The following is a 16580-nucleotide window of genomic DNA, read 5'->3' on the forward strand; positions in this document are numbered from 1 at the left end:
CCCTAAGCATCTGGGTGGGAACATGACTATGACTGAAAACAGCACACCTACAAAGGGTAAGCGGAGAACCTAAATACCTTTAAGGCTACAGAAGTCAATTCACTGAGATCACAGCTAGACTATTTCAGAGCTAGGACAAATATCACCTGGTCTTCTACTCTTGCCTTTGCTCTACCCTCATCTTTTCAACAGCTTCAGTTCTTGGTTGCGCTCCCCCCCCGAACAAAGCACATGTTACCTCAGAGGGCACGAATAAAAGGAGGTATCTTCTTTTAGGAGCTTGCCTTCCTTGGGGGAAGAAGAGCCACATTAGCCATCTCATTCCATGCCATTACACTTTTAACTAGAGTGCTTTCAAATAGCTAAATTAGCTTCTAAGTGATCCCAGTTGTACTATTGGCCTTTGCTACAATCCAGCATTAAAGCTGATTCAATTTTACTTACCTCTATTGCTCAATTAAGAAGAATATACAAAGAGAAGTGGGGAGTTCTGTAACTAGTAATTGCAGCCCAGGAGGGAGCTGGGTTATTCCATTACCCACAATGACTGATCACCACACTATAATGCATTTCCCCATCTACTCACAAGGGGAACTGGCTGTACCTCACTACTTCTTGAATTAACTGTTTCTTGAAGGAGCAGCAAGAATAGCGATCCTCATAAGATTATTTCAAAAAGCTTGGTGGATGTGTATGCCACCATCTGTACGCTCCATGCTACACCTGAGCAAGTACCTGTGAGGTGAGATGCACACTGTTAGCAGGAGCTTCTAAAGGACCTGAAGTCTTTGCTCCAACAGCAAATCCTTTATTTACTGATCTAGAAAAAGGAGAATAATTTTTGTCAGTGATCAGCTTTGCTTTCTCCTACACAGTATACACTAACATATCAAGAATGCAGCAAGTCTTTGCAGTGTTCTTGCACCTTACTACACACCTATACCAGTATTAGTGTCACAGATCATTGCCACTCGTAGTTATATATGCAGCAGGAGTCACAAAAGCAAGAAAATAAAAGTTTAGAGCTTCTTACTGGCTACCCAAACTTTTAAGGTTATGTATAGATACCGAGTTATGTAAGCTGGTTCAGTAATTAAAGGCCAATTCTCTTTATGATCAAAGGCTGACCCTAATCACAAGGCTGGAGCCTGTGTCATACCTTGCCACAGCCTTCGTCATATGCCTCAAGATACTTATTTCCTATTTTAATCACATTCCATTAGTTGACTTAATATGTTACTGTATTTTGGTTTTATGGCACAAGCTACAGTAGGAGTTGGCTCATTTAAGACTAACATGATGCACTGAAATGCCATAAACTAAGCTTCCCCATTTCTATTCCATTTAAAACCACTTGGAGATTAATTTCCCCCTTACTCAGGAAAATCCTTATTGTAGCAGAACTAACAAAATAATTATGTGTTGCAATAGTCTGCAATGAATACAGTTTTACATTTGAGATGACTACATCATATGTAATCGCTGAGACAGACTTTTGGGATCCGACACGAGTTATTCCCCAGCTCCTGAGACTAACTTGATGTCACTTTTAGATGACGAGAAATCTGCCCTTGCCCTCCACACCATTCTGCAAGTACCCTATTACAGAATCTGCTACAGAAGACAGTTTCCACTAGTAAAATTCATAAGCAGACAAAAGTGCAAAGCAAAATGTCATTTTATTTAATTCAAGGACTATTTTCCTTCTAGTATTGCTGAAGGGATGACCTCCTGGGGAACTGATCATTACGAAGTCCCTGTCTAAAAGTTCAAGTGCTCTTGTACATTCTTCTGAACCACAGAAAACATAATGACCAAGTAGGTGGGCAGCTACTTGCAGTTTTATCCCACCTAGATTAGCATTGCTTCAGGCTAGAAAACAATTCAAGTAGTAAAATAATGGAAAATGTTAACCTTTAAGGTCACTACCATATTTTGATCAAAAAGTCCTGAATGTATGAAAAGAACATTTGTACATGTTATGAAGGTTTTTTAACCAGACACTGTTGAAGATGGCAGTTAAGTATTTTGGACCAGTTGTCAACCAGGTATTTAAGAGTACTATCTGAAGGTTTATTACCAATTTCATTATGCAATTCACTTTTCACATTAAGCTCTTTAACAAAAGCAACATATACCCGCACCAGAATCACTGTAGACAGATTTAGTTTTATAGAATGCCCTTCTGAAAATTCATTTCAAAATAGAGATGCTTTTTCTCCAGAACTGTAAAAGCCATAAAAATGCAAAATATCTGTTAGGAAATTTTTAATCAAAATTATTCCTTAATGTTCAAAATAACATTTAACCTCCTACTTTTTTGTTGTCATCCACATATTGATCAATAGACTAAACAGGTAACAATGGTTCACGTTTTTCCCCCACCTGAAACATTTCTTCTAACACAGGCCCAACATAGGCAATACAGAGATTCAGGGACATGGATTATGCATGGCAAAGGTAATCCTCTATCATTTTAATTTAGAACAACTCTTATTCTAGCACACAACTTTGAGTCTCAGTTGTTTTCAATCTGCTCTAGGTCCAAGTCCCCACAGTCTAGAGGAAAGATGCCTTCTTCGGTGCTCTCACAATCACTTGTGTCCTCATCGCTTTCACATACTGCAGCTGCTTTCTTATAATCCCTTGTTTTGATGCTACCTTGGCATGACCCATGATGCCTTACTTCATCCAGCTGTTCTTTCATTGGACTGGAACCGGGGGTGATGATGTTCATAAGATCATTTGAGTCACATGGGGATGACACAATTGTCTTCATTTGTGTGTCATCATCATCATCTTCATAGTCAAGGGAGCAAAGACTTTTGGAATTTTTTAAAGTCTGCAATTAAAAAAGAAAAACATGAGTACATGAACCATGACTGTACAGGAGGAGCAGAATAAATTCCTTAAATTCTTGAATGGATTGAGAGTATGTACTCAAAATCAGAGTGCCTCATGTTTAGAGTAATCCTGGAAACAACAAGGGGCACAGAAAAAGGAAGAATGCTATTTACTTCCTACACAATCTAGTTTTGCACAGGTATTTTGCCTATGTAGATCCCCATTAGTGAGAAAAACTACCAAACTACCAGTCCCCTTTTTTATGCAGAAAGATCCAAACCCCTAGCTTTACTCAACTATGTGAGAAGCTACAGATGTCCAGTTTGATGTATTGGCTTTCGCAAATTCAGAGCATAACATTTGGTAACATCAGCATTTAGGTCAGACAGCTGCACTGCAGCCTAGTCAACAATTAATTTCTCAAAGTTCCCAAGCGTGCAGACAATGAACCCTTCGGCATCACCTCAGCAAGAAGCTGCAACTGGCACATTTAGGTAACATCAAAACAGGAGAAAACCAAGCTTCTACCGGAAGCATCTTGCTCCAGAGTCAGCTTAGTTTGCCTTACATTTGAGTACTGTTTGAACAAGGGCTCAGAAGTTTGGGCAATTCTGTTTAAATGAGAAGTATATTAAAAACAGGGGCACTCACCTTTATTTAGACAAAGGAAAAAAAAAAGAAAACCTCAGTAAGTGTGCTACCTTTGTTCCCCAGATAAAGGAATGAAATGCCTAGGCTGCTCATGTGAAGGATCCTTGACTAGAATCCAGAAACAGCATTTAAGAAAGAACGGAACTATACAGACAGTTGAACTTTGATTATAACAAGTAAGAAACTTCTAAATTCTACGTCTCACAAGCACACAGCGAGAGGAGGGTGAAATAGTCAGGGTTCCTCTCAGAGGTGGTAAGAGCCAGAAGAATAAAGTCGTGCTAGCTTTCAGTATCTTACGTACATCCACAGGGAACTTTCACACCCATTTTCAGCTTCCTCCCCTAGTCTGTAATTTCTTAAGTATTCCATATTTGTTGATTCGGAGGAAACAGGAACGCCATAACATTCCCAGTTATGCTCTATTCCAGAGGCTTCACCACTGCACATCAGCAGCCACATGAGCAGCTCACTAGTATCTTTGGGTGTTTTTTAAACCAAACTTCACAAATTCAGAAAAAAATTGAATTAGACAGCCTTACTTTTATGCAACTGGATGAAGGAGAGGAGAGTGTGGAAACCTCACTGACATGAAGTGATCTGGCTGACCCCTTAGGGTCAGTGTTATATATGGAACATCTCGCAGACAAACCCACTGCCACTCTAAGTTCATACAGTTCCTTGGATATCCCTACATCCAATCTGCAGAGGAAGTTGGAGGGAAAGCTTGGGTAAAGGTAAAAAGCAAAAGACTCTAGTTCTGGAGTTCAGCTGCAGCACAGCAAGGCTGAGGAGCAAACAGCAGTACTGCTATGAGATGGTGGCTGACCATTGTTATCTCTTCACAGGTTAGACACTGCAGCAGCATCCCCCAAGCCTGCACCACACAAAGACGCTCTGCAACACTCTTCACTACTGGTCAGAGGTTTGTTATACCTGTATTACACACAGCCCTTCTCTTGTTCAACTTTCGTATCTTATGTTATATATTATATGATTAATTAGCAAGTTATAGGTTTCAAGCCAGACAGATCTATAAGGGATAATCTAGTTTGCTTGGACAGACACAAACAAGAACGGATTTATGTAACGCCAAGACCTGCATCACAGAATCAGCCTTTCAGGGGCCGGGGGGTGGGGAGGCGTGTGTGTGTGGCAGGGAAAGACTGTTGACCATAGTTCTGCAGGAGGGATTCACCAAAGCCTTTGTTAGATATTGTTAAAACCCACATCCAATTTTGCCTGGGACTAGCACCAACAAAACCGATAACCTTGCATGAACAAGTAGAATTCTATTTCTGAAATTCACTCCCCCATGAAAACAGTTTTAGTATAAAATACATTCCTGTTTTCAAAACATTTCTGTACAGCTCACCACTTATTCAAGTACAAACATTTGAGCTCTTTTATGACTAAGAGGTGTGAATTTCTCTCATATTTACTTAAAAGCAAAACAGTATATTTTTGAAGTGTTAAAGGATATTTTAATCCCAATTCTATCTCATAGCTTTGAAAAAGAACACACTTCCCATTGTGTATCTCCATATAGGGGGCAATATTTTCAGTTCTTTAAATCTTACAGTAAGTTCTGGGAAGAAAAGGGATCAAATAAAGGAAAGCTTTGAAAGTTCTGCTTTTAGTGTTTTAGAAAGGAATTCCTGAGTTTCCCTTCAAAATATCTTTTATTCAATTTACTGCTAGAAATTAATCCAACCACACAGCTGTCTTTCTAGAAGGTTTGTGTACATAAATGGAAAATTGCCTGTTAGCTGTACTGTGCTGAAACCACTTGAATGGGAACTTTTAGCCGGTTTCAACACAACAGCAAGTGCATTCAACTGGTTCTTTGTTCACCCACTTGTCACAACCTCACCAAACTAAAAATAGGTGGATTTATTATCTCACAGCACAATCCCACTTCTTTCACAAAGCAAAAGGTAGAAATTGCAATGCATTCAAGCCCTCTGAACTGCAGCTTTACATGTTACACTGGTACAGTACCACACCTTTCAAGCACAATTGTGCTCAGTGGGGAGCCTGCGAGTACTTGCTCAATGGTCCTCATTTTATAAAGGATGCTGGACTAAACAAGACAAAAGAGTCCACAGTTGGCAATGGATAGAACTCAATCAGCTAAAAGTATTCTTTTGTGCGATGAAAAAAAGAAAAAAGAAACTCAGAGTTTTAAAAGAAATGAGGCGATAAAATGTCTGAATATTAAGAAAAAAACCCACAACTTTGTACCGAAAACAATGGTGGGGAAGGAAATAAAAGAAATCTCTCTAGACCCTCGCCATACAAAGCAAACAAGAAAGGGCCAGAGTAGCTTGAAAGGAAGCTAATGTCTGTACTCTCTACTAAACCTCTAGTTCAGAAACCCATAATACATCACTTTCCAAATATAAAAAGCAATAAAAAGGTTGGTTTTGTTTTAGCAACAGAACTAGAGCATTTGCTACAGTAGTCAAGGGGAAAATAAGTCATTTATGTGCATGAAAACCTAGTGTAAAATAGGAGCAGCAGTTCTCATGCTTCTTCCCCATGCCCCCATCACACACCAAGTCCACCCATTTTCTCCCTCGGTTTTGAATGGGGGTGGAAGATACAGCTGCTCTGAAGAGGTGCAGCTGCAGCAGCTGGCACAAAGCAAGGAACAGAGGAAGCCTGAAACCACCAGAAGCCCTAAGTTCATCCTACTGCTTCTCAGCACTACTCATCACAACATGATGAGCTGCCCCGTGAAGCCATAGGTTTAGGAAGAGAGGGAAATCAGACTAATTAGACTAGTTATCTGGCTTGCTTTCTGTCCCATCCTGAGACTTTTGCCTATGACTGCGCAACACAGGAGATTCTCCTTTAAGAGGTACTGTTGACTGTGAAGGTCTCTACCAGTGATATGAAAGCTGTGGGTCATGCAGTGGTCCTCATGAGGAGGAGATCCTGCAACTTCCTGGAACATCAGCAACCAGTCTAAGCATAAAACACTGAAGAGGCAGCCTGAGCACGGAGCAACACGCAGCTTTTCCCATTGCTTCCCTGTACCTAGGCAGTCAATGGAGACAGGGAAGAAGCAAGTTAGAGGCACTGCATTTCTCCCTTTTAAGGGCTTCACAGGTCCTTATTTCACTTCCTGGACTTAATGTTTCTTATGGTTTGGTTCAAAACCAAATGCCTCTACTGATGGTATCTCACACCACAGTTAAGTTTTAGATCAGAAGCACCAAGTACAGCATGATGAATTCTTATCTCAGACACTAACCAGTCCCCAAAGAGGTTACAGTTTAGCTTCAGCAACAATTAAGTCCATCCATGGTACAAATCCATTACATTGAAGGAACTTCATTTAATGAAGCTAAGAGGGAGACCTAAGGAAGGACTTTAAGTTATAAGAATGAACTGTCACAAAAGGCTGGTCCTAAGGAGCTCAGTGAATCATGTTTGAAAACTGCCTTCTGAACATGCCAACACATGACTGACAGATAAGAACAGTGTCCCTCCCTATAAACTGAATTTTCACTTCACACATCTAATTACTTCCATTAATACCATTACCTGTGACAGTTCAAGTTAGAGACATGTACAGTGTTTATTATAAATCATTACAAGTATCAGCTGGTTGTATAGATTAAAAAATATCCCATGCCTCATCCCTGCATCTTCTACTACACATAAGTGAAAAACAGTAAGAAAAATGCCATGCTTATATAACAAACTATTAGCCTGTCTGTGGAGTAAAGCTCTTGACAACTGGATTGACTTTTCTGTCTTGAAATGCACTGAGCATTTTGTGAACACTTCCACATTCACAGATACCCTTAGCTTTAAGAAGCTTGCAGTTGAGAGGAAACAGGAGGAAGACAACAGTGTTCTTCATAATGTTACATGCTTGAAGCTTGCTAATACACTCTTAAAAGTTAAAAAACAAAGTTAACTGGGAAAGAATTTCTCCCTGCTCAAATGAGAAATCAAAGGTGTAGAAATACATTAAGTTTTTAAATTCAAGTGTCTAAAAAAAATACTTCAGGTCAAAAACCATTTCAGATTTTTAAACTATACATTTGAAATAAATCAAAAGCCTTTTTTTTTCTTGCATTGAGCTACAAGCCAAGTAGTTACAAAACCATTTCTGTTTATGTATTTCGTGGAAACAATCAAATCCCTAGAAAATTCCTGACACCTTCATGGGCAAAATCTAATCTCTGATCAAATTCACTCTGGGAATAAAAAATGCTGTTTACTTTTCACAGCTCTGCAGTTATCCCTCATTTTCCTGGAAATTCGACATGTATTTTTATATTCAAAAAGGCAACGTTCATTTCATCATCTATAACTAGGAAGTAGAAAAAACATGGAATACTGGACATGAATGAGAAAGAACAAAGAACCTCTACTATTTTGCCATTTAATTAGACTCTTAATTGTAATAACCATTCCTTACATCAGAGATTAAATTACTGCTGCAATTCTTGTAGTCAAATAAGGTAAAGCCAAAAACCTAGTTAAAAATCTATCCAAGCTGACATGCAGCGATATAGCTATGACTTGAAATGAAAGTTGTTCAGTACTTTGTCTCTGCTGTATCTTCAAAGGTTATTTTAATTTTTTAGATGTAGGTGCCCAGGAAGAGAAGTAAACCGACATCAGCTCATTTCACATCAGATGCTAAACAGCATCATGAAGTAACAGGCTTTCATCTTGCACTAGCCAGACTGTTCTAGATTTAAGCATGCAGTTTTCTGGTGTAGTCTGCCATGAAAGCTGATCTATTTATTGACCTAGATTTTTTACACTTACATTCTAATTTGTGCCACAGTATCCTTGTAAGTTTTGATTATGAGCTGTAAGAACCTGTGATTCAATATGGCTTATTTAGTGCTATTAGTTAGAAAATACTTTGGTTTAATGAAATAGAAGTATTCAAGTGAAATGCTGAATCTATCTAATTATACTCACATACACAAGAATGTAAGGCTCTTCATCACACGAGATAACTATTCCAGTGGCTTCTGTCAGTTAAAGCATATAAATGAGAAAAACAAAATGCACAAAGACTGGGGGGGTGCTGGGGGTTCAGTTCTCTGCCTGGGCACCACTGCAGTCCACACACACTGGTCACCCACACCGGTGGGGAGATTTTGGTAACTCATGCACTGCAGTCTTCAGACCTTCAATAGCCTACTTGTTTTAGCTAGGAAACTTCACAAGATTCAATTAAAATGGATCCAATTAAAATGATCCTTATCACACCAAGTTCCAAACAGCCACATGTGGAGTCCCAGGCATGGCAGATCCCAAATACAGCAGGGATTATTACTACCACCACAGATTAAGTTCAACCTGAACACCTGCTTCCCCCTGCCCCAAATTCAGACATAAAAATTATTCATAATAGGCACCCCACATATGAAATTAAATTTCCACACAAGCTAAATACCCTCTCTACATCTTGGCCTTGTAGTGGTTTGCAAAGATCTAAAACAACTGAGAAGAAAACCCACAGGCCCCCTCAGCACAATTATCTCACTTCATGTGCTTAGCCTGCACATGCTCAATTAAGTTCCAACATTATGTAACAGAAGAAACTCAGGAATTTAAGCAAATTAAAGAAAAGTTTGTCAGTCTAAAAGGTGTTCAAACTGAATTCAAGCAGACAAAACACTACTGCTATTTTTCACTCCTTCCTTCCTAAATTACTTTTTGGTCAGATAAGGGCAGTTTAGTGCAGGAAACACAGATGCTGGGGCTTAGCAGCTTCTACAAGTCCAGGACCATTCATCACAGGAATTAACTTTTTTCTTTGTTTTTAAAGACAAAATGGAAGCTAAGTGAGTTAACACAGTACTCCATGTAATACAGTGAAGAATATGCTTCACCACCAATACTAACAAAGAGGGTGAACATACATGGCAATTTTCCCCTTATATAAAACCCAGGCCAACATTAAACTGCATTTTTAAGTTTACAGTATGGAATTTTAATTAAGATGTTGGCATCTTACATTTTCTAATTCAGTATATCTGTGAACTACAACCTTTTACTTTTCCTGTTTGAGTATAAATCATGCAAGCTTTTTATTATAAGAATGTGGAATTATATTCTACAAACACCAGGCCTACCTATTTCACCTGCATGTAATTAAGTAGGAAAAGTTTCAGCTATTCTTAGTACCAGCCCAGCAAGCATAAATACCTACAGATGCTATGAATTATTCCATTAACTACAAAAGAGGCTCACACAGTAGATTTAACTGTTCTGAACTGGCTAATAATCAATATCATGTCAAACAAAGTGGAACATAATGACATTTGCTTTGTTCAGCTGAATAATACAGTACAAGACTTTGGCCAGGGAGAAAGAAGATTAAGCCAAACAAGACAACTAATAGATACAGCTGCAGTGTTTGTCTGAAATGCACTGATGCATTAGAATAGAGGTTTCCTCAAAGGGAGAGCAGCACCACAGGAAAGACTCAAAAGGGCACTGAGATAGCAGGAAGAGTGGCCTGGAAGATGGGTTCTAGCTCTGCTCTTGCTTAGGCAGCAGCTGCAGTTTGGGGTTTCTTGCAGGACCGAAGCAATTGCTCTGCCTTAAGGGAAAAAACTATCTTTGCACATCATCTAGTTATTTTCCTACACCCTGCTTGACCCTAAGCACATCTCTAATACGGATAGTGGATTTATCCACCTTATGGATGAACTGAAGAGCTGGACAGTTTGGAACTGGGCATTTACTGTGCTTGAAATGCATAAGCTCAAGAGCTTCAGCCTGGCAAATTCACATCAGCCAACTACATTGATGACTGATGGCGTGATGAACAAACAGCTGCACCATTTGTGTTCATACAGGGGTGATGAACACATCTGGTTTTGTAGTAGAAGGGCACAGAGGAAAACAATGTAAGCATGTGCTCCCTCCCAACAGAAATGATTCATGTTTTGCCAGAGTTGTTCCACCTTCCCCAATTCAAGACCTTATTTTTACTTTTCCTTTAAGAAATACAGGCTCCAGAAACAAGAAACAAAGTGCATATTACCATCTTCACCAATAACAAATTATTTTACTGAGATTTAATTTAAATAGTATCTAATTCATACAGATTTTAGAAAGATGCATTTAGTTTTCTGCATTTTACACCGGGAAATATGGAAACACACATCATTAACATGAGCCACACATCCCTTCATAGGCATACACTAACATGTTTCAGCTGCAGAACAAGAAACTGTTTAACAAGACATTATTGCTTGCAGTATCATCTCAGCATTCAGGATCCAAAATGAAAGACCACCCTGGGTAGCCAAAGCCTTCTAATGTGTTATTCCTCCAACAGAGGAATTAACAGACTTGCACACTACAATCAGCTCTGAAAAACAAACAAAAAAGTTACCTCCAAACCTAGGAGTTTTACTAGGTTTCTAACTAGATGCATTCAAACAAGAAGAGGAAAAAGCTGTAGCTGTGCTTCCACAAAAGTCCTAATAATCAGTCACATTTTGAAGTTTACTTTACCATGCCAAACTGTTCTCAAATAACAGGGTTTAAGTTGACCGACTATGCACCAGAGCAACACAGGACAGAATCTGACCCTTATGCCTTCAAAACATGACCATATTGGCTTCATTTCCTGCCACTTACGTGTCATCTATTTTTATAGGGAGCTTCTATTCCTGAGCAGCTTAGCCAGGGTCTTATTCCTTCATGACTTTGCTATGAGCTGCAAACAATTACTTTCACAACTGAATCACATATGCACTGACTTTTGCAGAGTACACCCATGTACCAACTTCTCTTAAAAATCTAGCATGTTCAGTTTTTAATCCTCATGGCAAATACGTTGAAATGATGGGTCAAATTTATAAGAAATTAGAGAAGTAAACTCCAAATCCTGATTCTAAGGCCGCCCTCATTAGTTACTGACAGATGTCAACCTCACCTATGTTATTGGGTTATGCTGGCACTCCATCATAACTAACATTTTAAGGGATTCTATAATTGGGCCATAAAGTTCACCTCTACCAGGGGAGGGGGCTGGGAGAGTAAGGGAAACACTACCTCAGCTTGGGAACAGCTCCCCCTTCTTCTGACCAATTTTCCACTACAGAAATACTTGTCCAAAACAAAGCCATAAGATCTTGTTATACAAGTGCACCCAGGCACGCATGGGTATATACACACGCAGACAAAGCACAAGTGCTGTTATCAATCTTTTGCTCAACTCAATACAAAAATCACAACAATAAGTTCTTGTGGGAGCATTAACTCAAACTGTAGGTGGACTCTTGCCCCTAATTACTTCCAGAGACATATGAAGTTGAACACAACACATTTGTTTAGAAAGAACAGAATTAGCACTATTCACCTTCAATGATACATGTAATGCATTTTTCTAGCTTAGGATCTGATTTTGGACCATTCTGAACATTTCTGAAGCTGTCGCTCAGGAAATGGCAAGCCTGCTACATACTTTTAATACTGAGTCAACTTGTGCTAAAGCTTCTGTGTGATAAACACAATTTGGACAAGTTTGTTTATTGGTCAAAATACCAAAGCTGACAATGCTTCAGCAGTTGATGCTCAATATGCTTTAAAAAAGTTAACTCAGGAAACAACTGACTTATGTATGTGGCCCTCTATCCTTCACATGCACTGAAAAAACAACAATGCATGTTTTAAAATACATCATAGATTTACATAGCAGAAGAGAAGAAAAGCATACACAACTTCTGTGTAAGACAGGATCAACATTCAAAATCCCAAAGCATTATGGTAACACTACAACTGGACCATACAGTTAAGCTAACTTCAGTTTTCTTCTCTCTTGTAATATTTCATAATAAAATCAGTTTGCAACATTCAGATGGCTATATGTTCAAGTAGTACACATTGTTTTCAAGACTCAAGTTTGTTTATACTACCACAACTTGCAAGCTTCCTAGCATACCATAAAAGCCTTTTAAGTTTTAGTCACATAGTTACTACTATAATGAAAACTGAAGTCAGGAAAGCTGTCAGAAGTCTCATTTATTTAAAATTCAGTTTCTGGTAATACTCAATTTTTATTGCAGAAGCACGTATCATCAGCAGCACATAAAGAACTGAGTACTGTCAAGCTATTTAATTTTCTACAGCTAACCTTAAAACTAAACCATCACACCTCCCAGATCACTTACGCAGAAAATATCTGCTTATGACTGTACTCTGTTAAAAGTCACACCTAACAACTTTTAAAAACTCCACACAAACTTCTCTTCAGTTTGTATATACTTGAAAAAAGCATATAAACAAGTCTGTATTTCCCATTCTAATGGAAGAACAAATTGACATCAGTAATTGATGTAGATAAATTCAAATCAGTTCATTTTCACATGTTTGGAGACATCTGTTTTGCTTTTATCACAGCTATGTACCAGTATATACATGCAGCAGGAACTGATCTATGCAGTGGCAAGACTAACAAAAGACAAAGTGACAGTTAAACTTAAGACTTTTCAAAGTGATTTTAATAAACCTCTCTGCAGAGAAAAGCCTCAGGTGAATCAATTTGGTTTAGGTCTCTTTCAGAAGATGATGCATCAAGTCAGGAAGTGACTGTCAAAAAGCAAGGGAAGTTTCACAAGAGAATTTTCAGAGTATACAAGGCCAAAGCCTAGTTTCAGAATTAAAGTAGTCCTTCCATTCTGGTACCACAAAGACACACCAACCTATTAATTTGATCAATATATTACAAGAATACCGAATATTTAAAGAACCTCCTCACCCAAAAATCAACCAAAGTTAAACTTAAGAGGCAGAACTCATTTTCTAATAAAGTTAAAAAAATACATTGGTTTTTTTTTTTTTTTGCCAAGAGATCTGGAAGAAGTTCCCATCTCAATGATGAAACACTACTCAACTCTTCTGCTAGCCACAATCTCTTGCAATTCAGAGCAAAGAAAAAAAAAAAACTGATCCCCTGCCACCTGCCAAAACCCAGATGGTAAAACCTGAGAAAAGTACTTTCACCTCTCTTTAAACCCTCTGGCACAGCTTATGCACATTAACTCTAAGTACCCTAAATATAACACTGAACCATAGCTCTTAAATCAATATTGTATTGTATTCTGAACAACATCACCAATAATTTTAGCATAATCCAATTTTATGACAGGCTAAGTAATTAAAAATGAAAATATCCACAGCTGGCTGAAACCTGGTTTGTGGGTTAATAGATGCCCCTTTTCTCATAATGTCAAATGCAGCTGGTCTGGTACTCATTAGCTCTTTCAACATCACATACTTACTTGTACATACAGGAACTTGCCAGAAAGGAAAAGCAAAACTGCAGTAAATATTAAGCTGCCTCCTCCTCCTATTAGCACATTGCTTGCACAAAAGTACTATAAACATAGAAAACGAGATTCAGGTATGACAAAGCAGCAGTTCTGAACAGCTCCAAGAAGCTCCAGCTATTTGCAAGACATTTGTTACAGAATGCCATTTATAAAGGGGGGGACACAACTCTACCCTTAATATTTCCTTTCCTTCACTACCCTCAAAGCTTATACCCCCTCACTGTCAAAGCACAGGGAACTTCCAGCACTAGGGCTCACTTCATTAAATGCCATTTCAGGCCTAATTTCATTGTGACCCACTCTGCTGATGCAAAGAAAGCAAAATGCCAGATGCTCTCTGCGCCTGATATCTCTGTAGAGTTTCATTCACTAGTCCAAAAAAACTTCCAGCCATCCATTCAAAACAGTACCACCAGCCTGGTCTATCCCGTCACAGGACAAAATGCTGGCTTGTCTTCAGCTCACATTTGATGCTTGCCTGTCATCTCCCAGCCCAGCCTACTCCTATCTCCTTTCGTTCTTCCCAAGCCTCCTGGAATTTGAACTTTAAATGGATGCCGTCCATGGCAACAATAGATAAAAAAGGAGCCTTTGATTGTTCATGCATTGCAGAAAAGAAAGATTCATCCTGGCTGCGACCTAGCAGGAACTCATCAAGCACAGCTCTCCTTCCACTGCAACGGGATGGCCTTACCCTGTAGCCACTCATTCAAGCTCCCTGCATCTATGTTTCAATTCAAAGAGGATGAATTCTTCATGTTTCCCCTGTTAAGGAATTAAATGTTGGTCCTATGAATGAAGGGCAACACCAACTTGGAAAGCTGCCAGAAAGTTCTGTAACACTCAGCAGTTTGGAGTTAATTCAATACTTATTGATATCTAGCAGGATTTATAACTGCATTATTTGTAAGGCAAAAAAATCAGACCCATATTTAGACCTTAGTAATAAACTATTTTTAGCACCATCTGTTTTTCTAGTTTGTTCCCTTGTTTCGGCAAGAGCATAGTTCTACACAGTTCCCTCTTCCTTGCCCATTTAAAAGAATTCGCAGAGCCTAAACCAAAGCACAAGTAAAGTTCACACCAAATATTTACCATCCTGCAGTCTTCCTAATCATGTTCTGGAAATCAAATTGCTAAGGACAGTCTTGGGCTGATGCAACAGTAAACGTTGTTGTCTTCAGTTACAGAATCGAGGAGATTTTTTTTTTAATGCAGGGGCAAAGCATTTCACACAAAACAGGTTACTATCTGGAAAGAAACAACTGATCATTAATTGCATTAAGCCATCTGAAAAGTGTTTACTCCTGGCAGTGCTTTTCTGGGCAACAGTTGCCAAATTTCACCATCATTAATACGCACAGGTATTTTGTCACAAGTGCATTCTGTCAGGCTAGGCTGCTGTTAGAGGGGGAGACAAATCACAAGCAGCTGCTGCCAGCACCTTGCTTCTGCAAGATGAGGGGTTTCAAGCTGCAGCTGCCAGCAGTCAGAAGCTCCCCCGAACCTTAAATTACCTCTTCAAGCTTACATTTATATTCTGGTTTTGGTATGGGATATAATACTGGTAGCCCCTGCTGCAAGACAAGATGGACAGAGTGAAGGGTTGCCAGTTCCTTGAATTGAGGGAAGCAAGGCTTTGGGTACTCGCATACTGATTAAGTTCAACATATTCATCTTGTCCTCCTGACTCTCAGAAGTTTCCTTTTTACCCAAAATAGTAGCACAGGTATTTGAAAGCTGTACTGTTATTTGTGTCAGATTAAGAAATCTTGCTTTAGAGCAAGGCAGCAAAATATGAGCTCATGGAGCTATTACTCTTTGCAAAGGGCAGCAGCAGTAAGGGTTGCAAGCTGGTTTACTAGGGCTTGGAGTGCAAAGTCAAGAATTCCTGAGAAGTAGAAGACATGCAGCAAAAAACAAGAATAAATCACACAGTGTCACATATAGGTCAAAATTAATTCTACAAACATGCAAAGACAGACAGACATACAGCCATTACAATGGGCTCCAACCAGGTCTTGAGGACTGTGAAACTTTCAATCAATATTATTGATTAATAATGTTCACTTGGCACTGGCATTATGTGATAATAAGTTTAGAGTGTGAAGGGAATACAACAGCGCTGTCCAACTAGCAGCCCTTGGGATGCTTCTTTCCACTTAATTGCTTTTTTTTTTTTTTCCACTGGAGAACATAGGGCACATCACTTCCAACAGCAAGTACAACAAGCTGCCAGGTAGATGGAAGGGCTACTTGGTAGTGTGATACAGTGAGGCCATTCCCAGGATCAGAGCCAGGATGCTGAAGCCTGCTCCTGGTGAAAAGCATCTCCATACACCCAGCAGCAACCGCTGCACCCTATCTGCCAGGCAAAGCTCAGTGGCTGCTACCAACCAATGTGCCGAGTGGTCTATCCCTTTCAAGGGGAAAAAGCAGCTCCAAATCTGTACTACTTTGACAGGACACATTTCAGAGGACAGTCTGCCTCAACCGAGAGAAGTTCAATAAAGCTGTTCAAAGGAAAGAATCAAAGTCTGTGGTACTTTCAGTGGCCATATAAAGCATGTGGACAAAAGCCAACATATACTGTAACTGTCGCAGTAAATTTAAGAGCTATTGCCAAGTATGTTTAAGTTTAAAAACTAAGCTTTCAACTTGTAGTTCAATTCCCTAAGGCTGTTGCATAACCTGCAAATACATTACAACATGAGAACAAATTAATACTGGTGATTAACCAGGAATGTCATCGAC

The 16580-nt window shown here is 39.1% G+C and overlaps 1 protein-coding gene across 1 annotated transcript in view; it reads right to left on the reverse strand.

Moving 5' to 3' along the window:
• Nucleotides 1–1660: 1660 nt before the first annotated feature.
• Nucleotides 1661–16580, reverse strand: part of FAM53A (family with sequence similarity 53 member A) — a 73933-nt gene continuing 59013 nt past the window's right edge. Inside the window, exon 5 of the mRNA XM_040592006.1 lies at nucleotides 1661–2842. Coding sequence (XP_040447940.1) covers nucleotides 2519–2842 — 324 coding nt within the window. The 3' untranslated portion in view covers nucleotides 1661–2518. The remainder of the gene's footprint in view (nucleotides 2843–16580) is intronic.

The sequence above is a fragment of the Falco naumanni genome, chromosome 1, assembly GCF_017639655.2.
Source record: "Falco naumanni isolate bFalNau1 chromosome 1, bFalNau1.pat, whole genome shotgun sequence".
Classification (NCBI taxonomy): Eukaryota; Metazoa; Chordata; class Aves; order Falconiformes; family Falconidae; genus Falco; species Falco naumanni.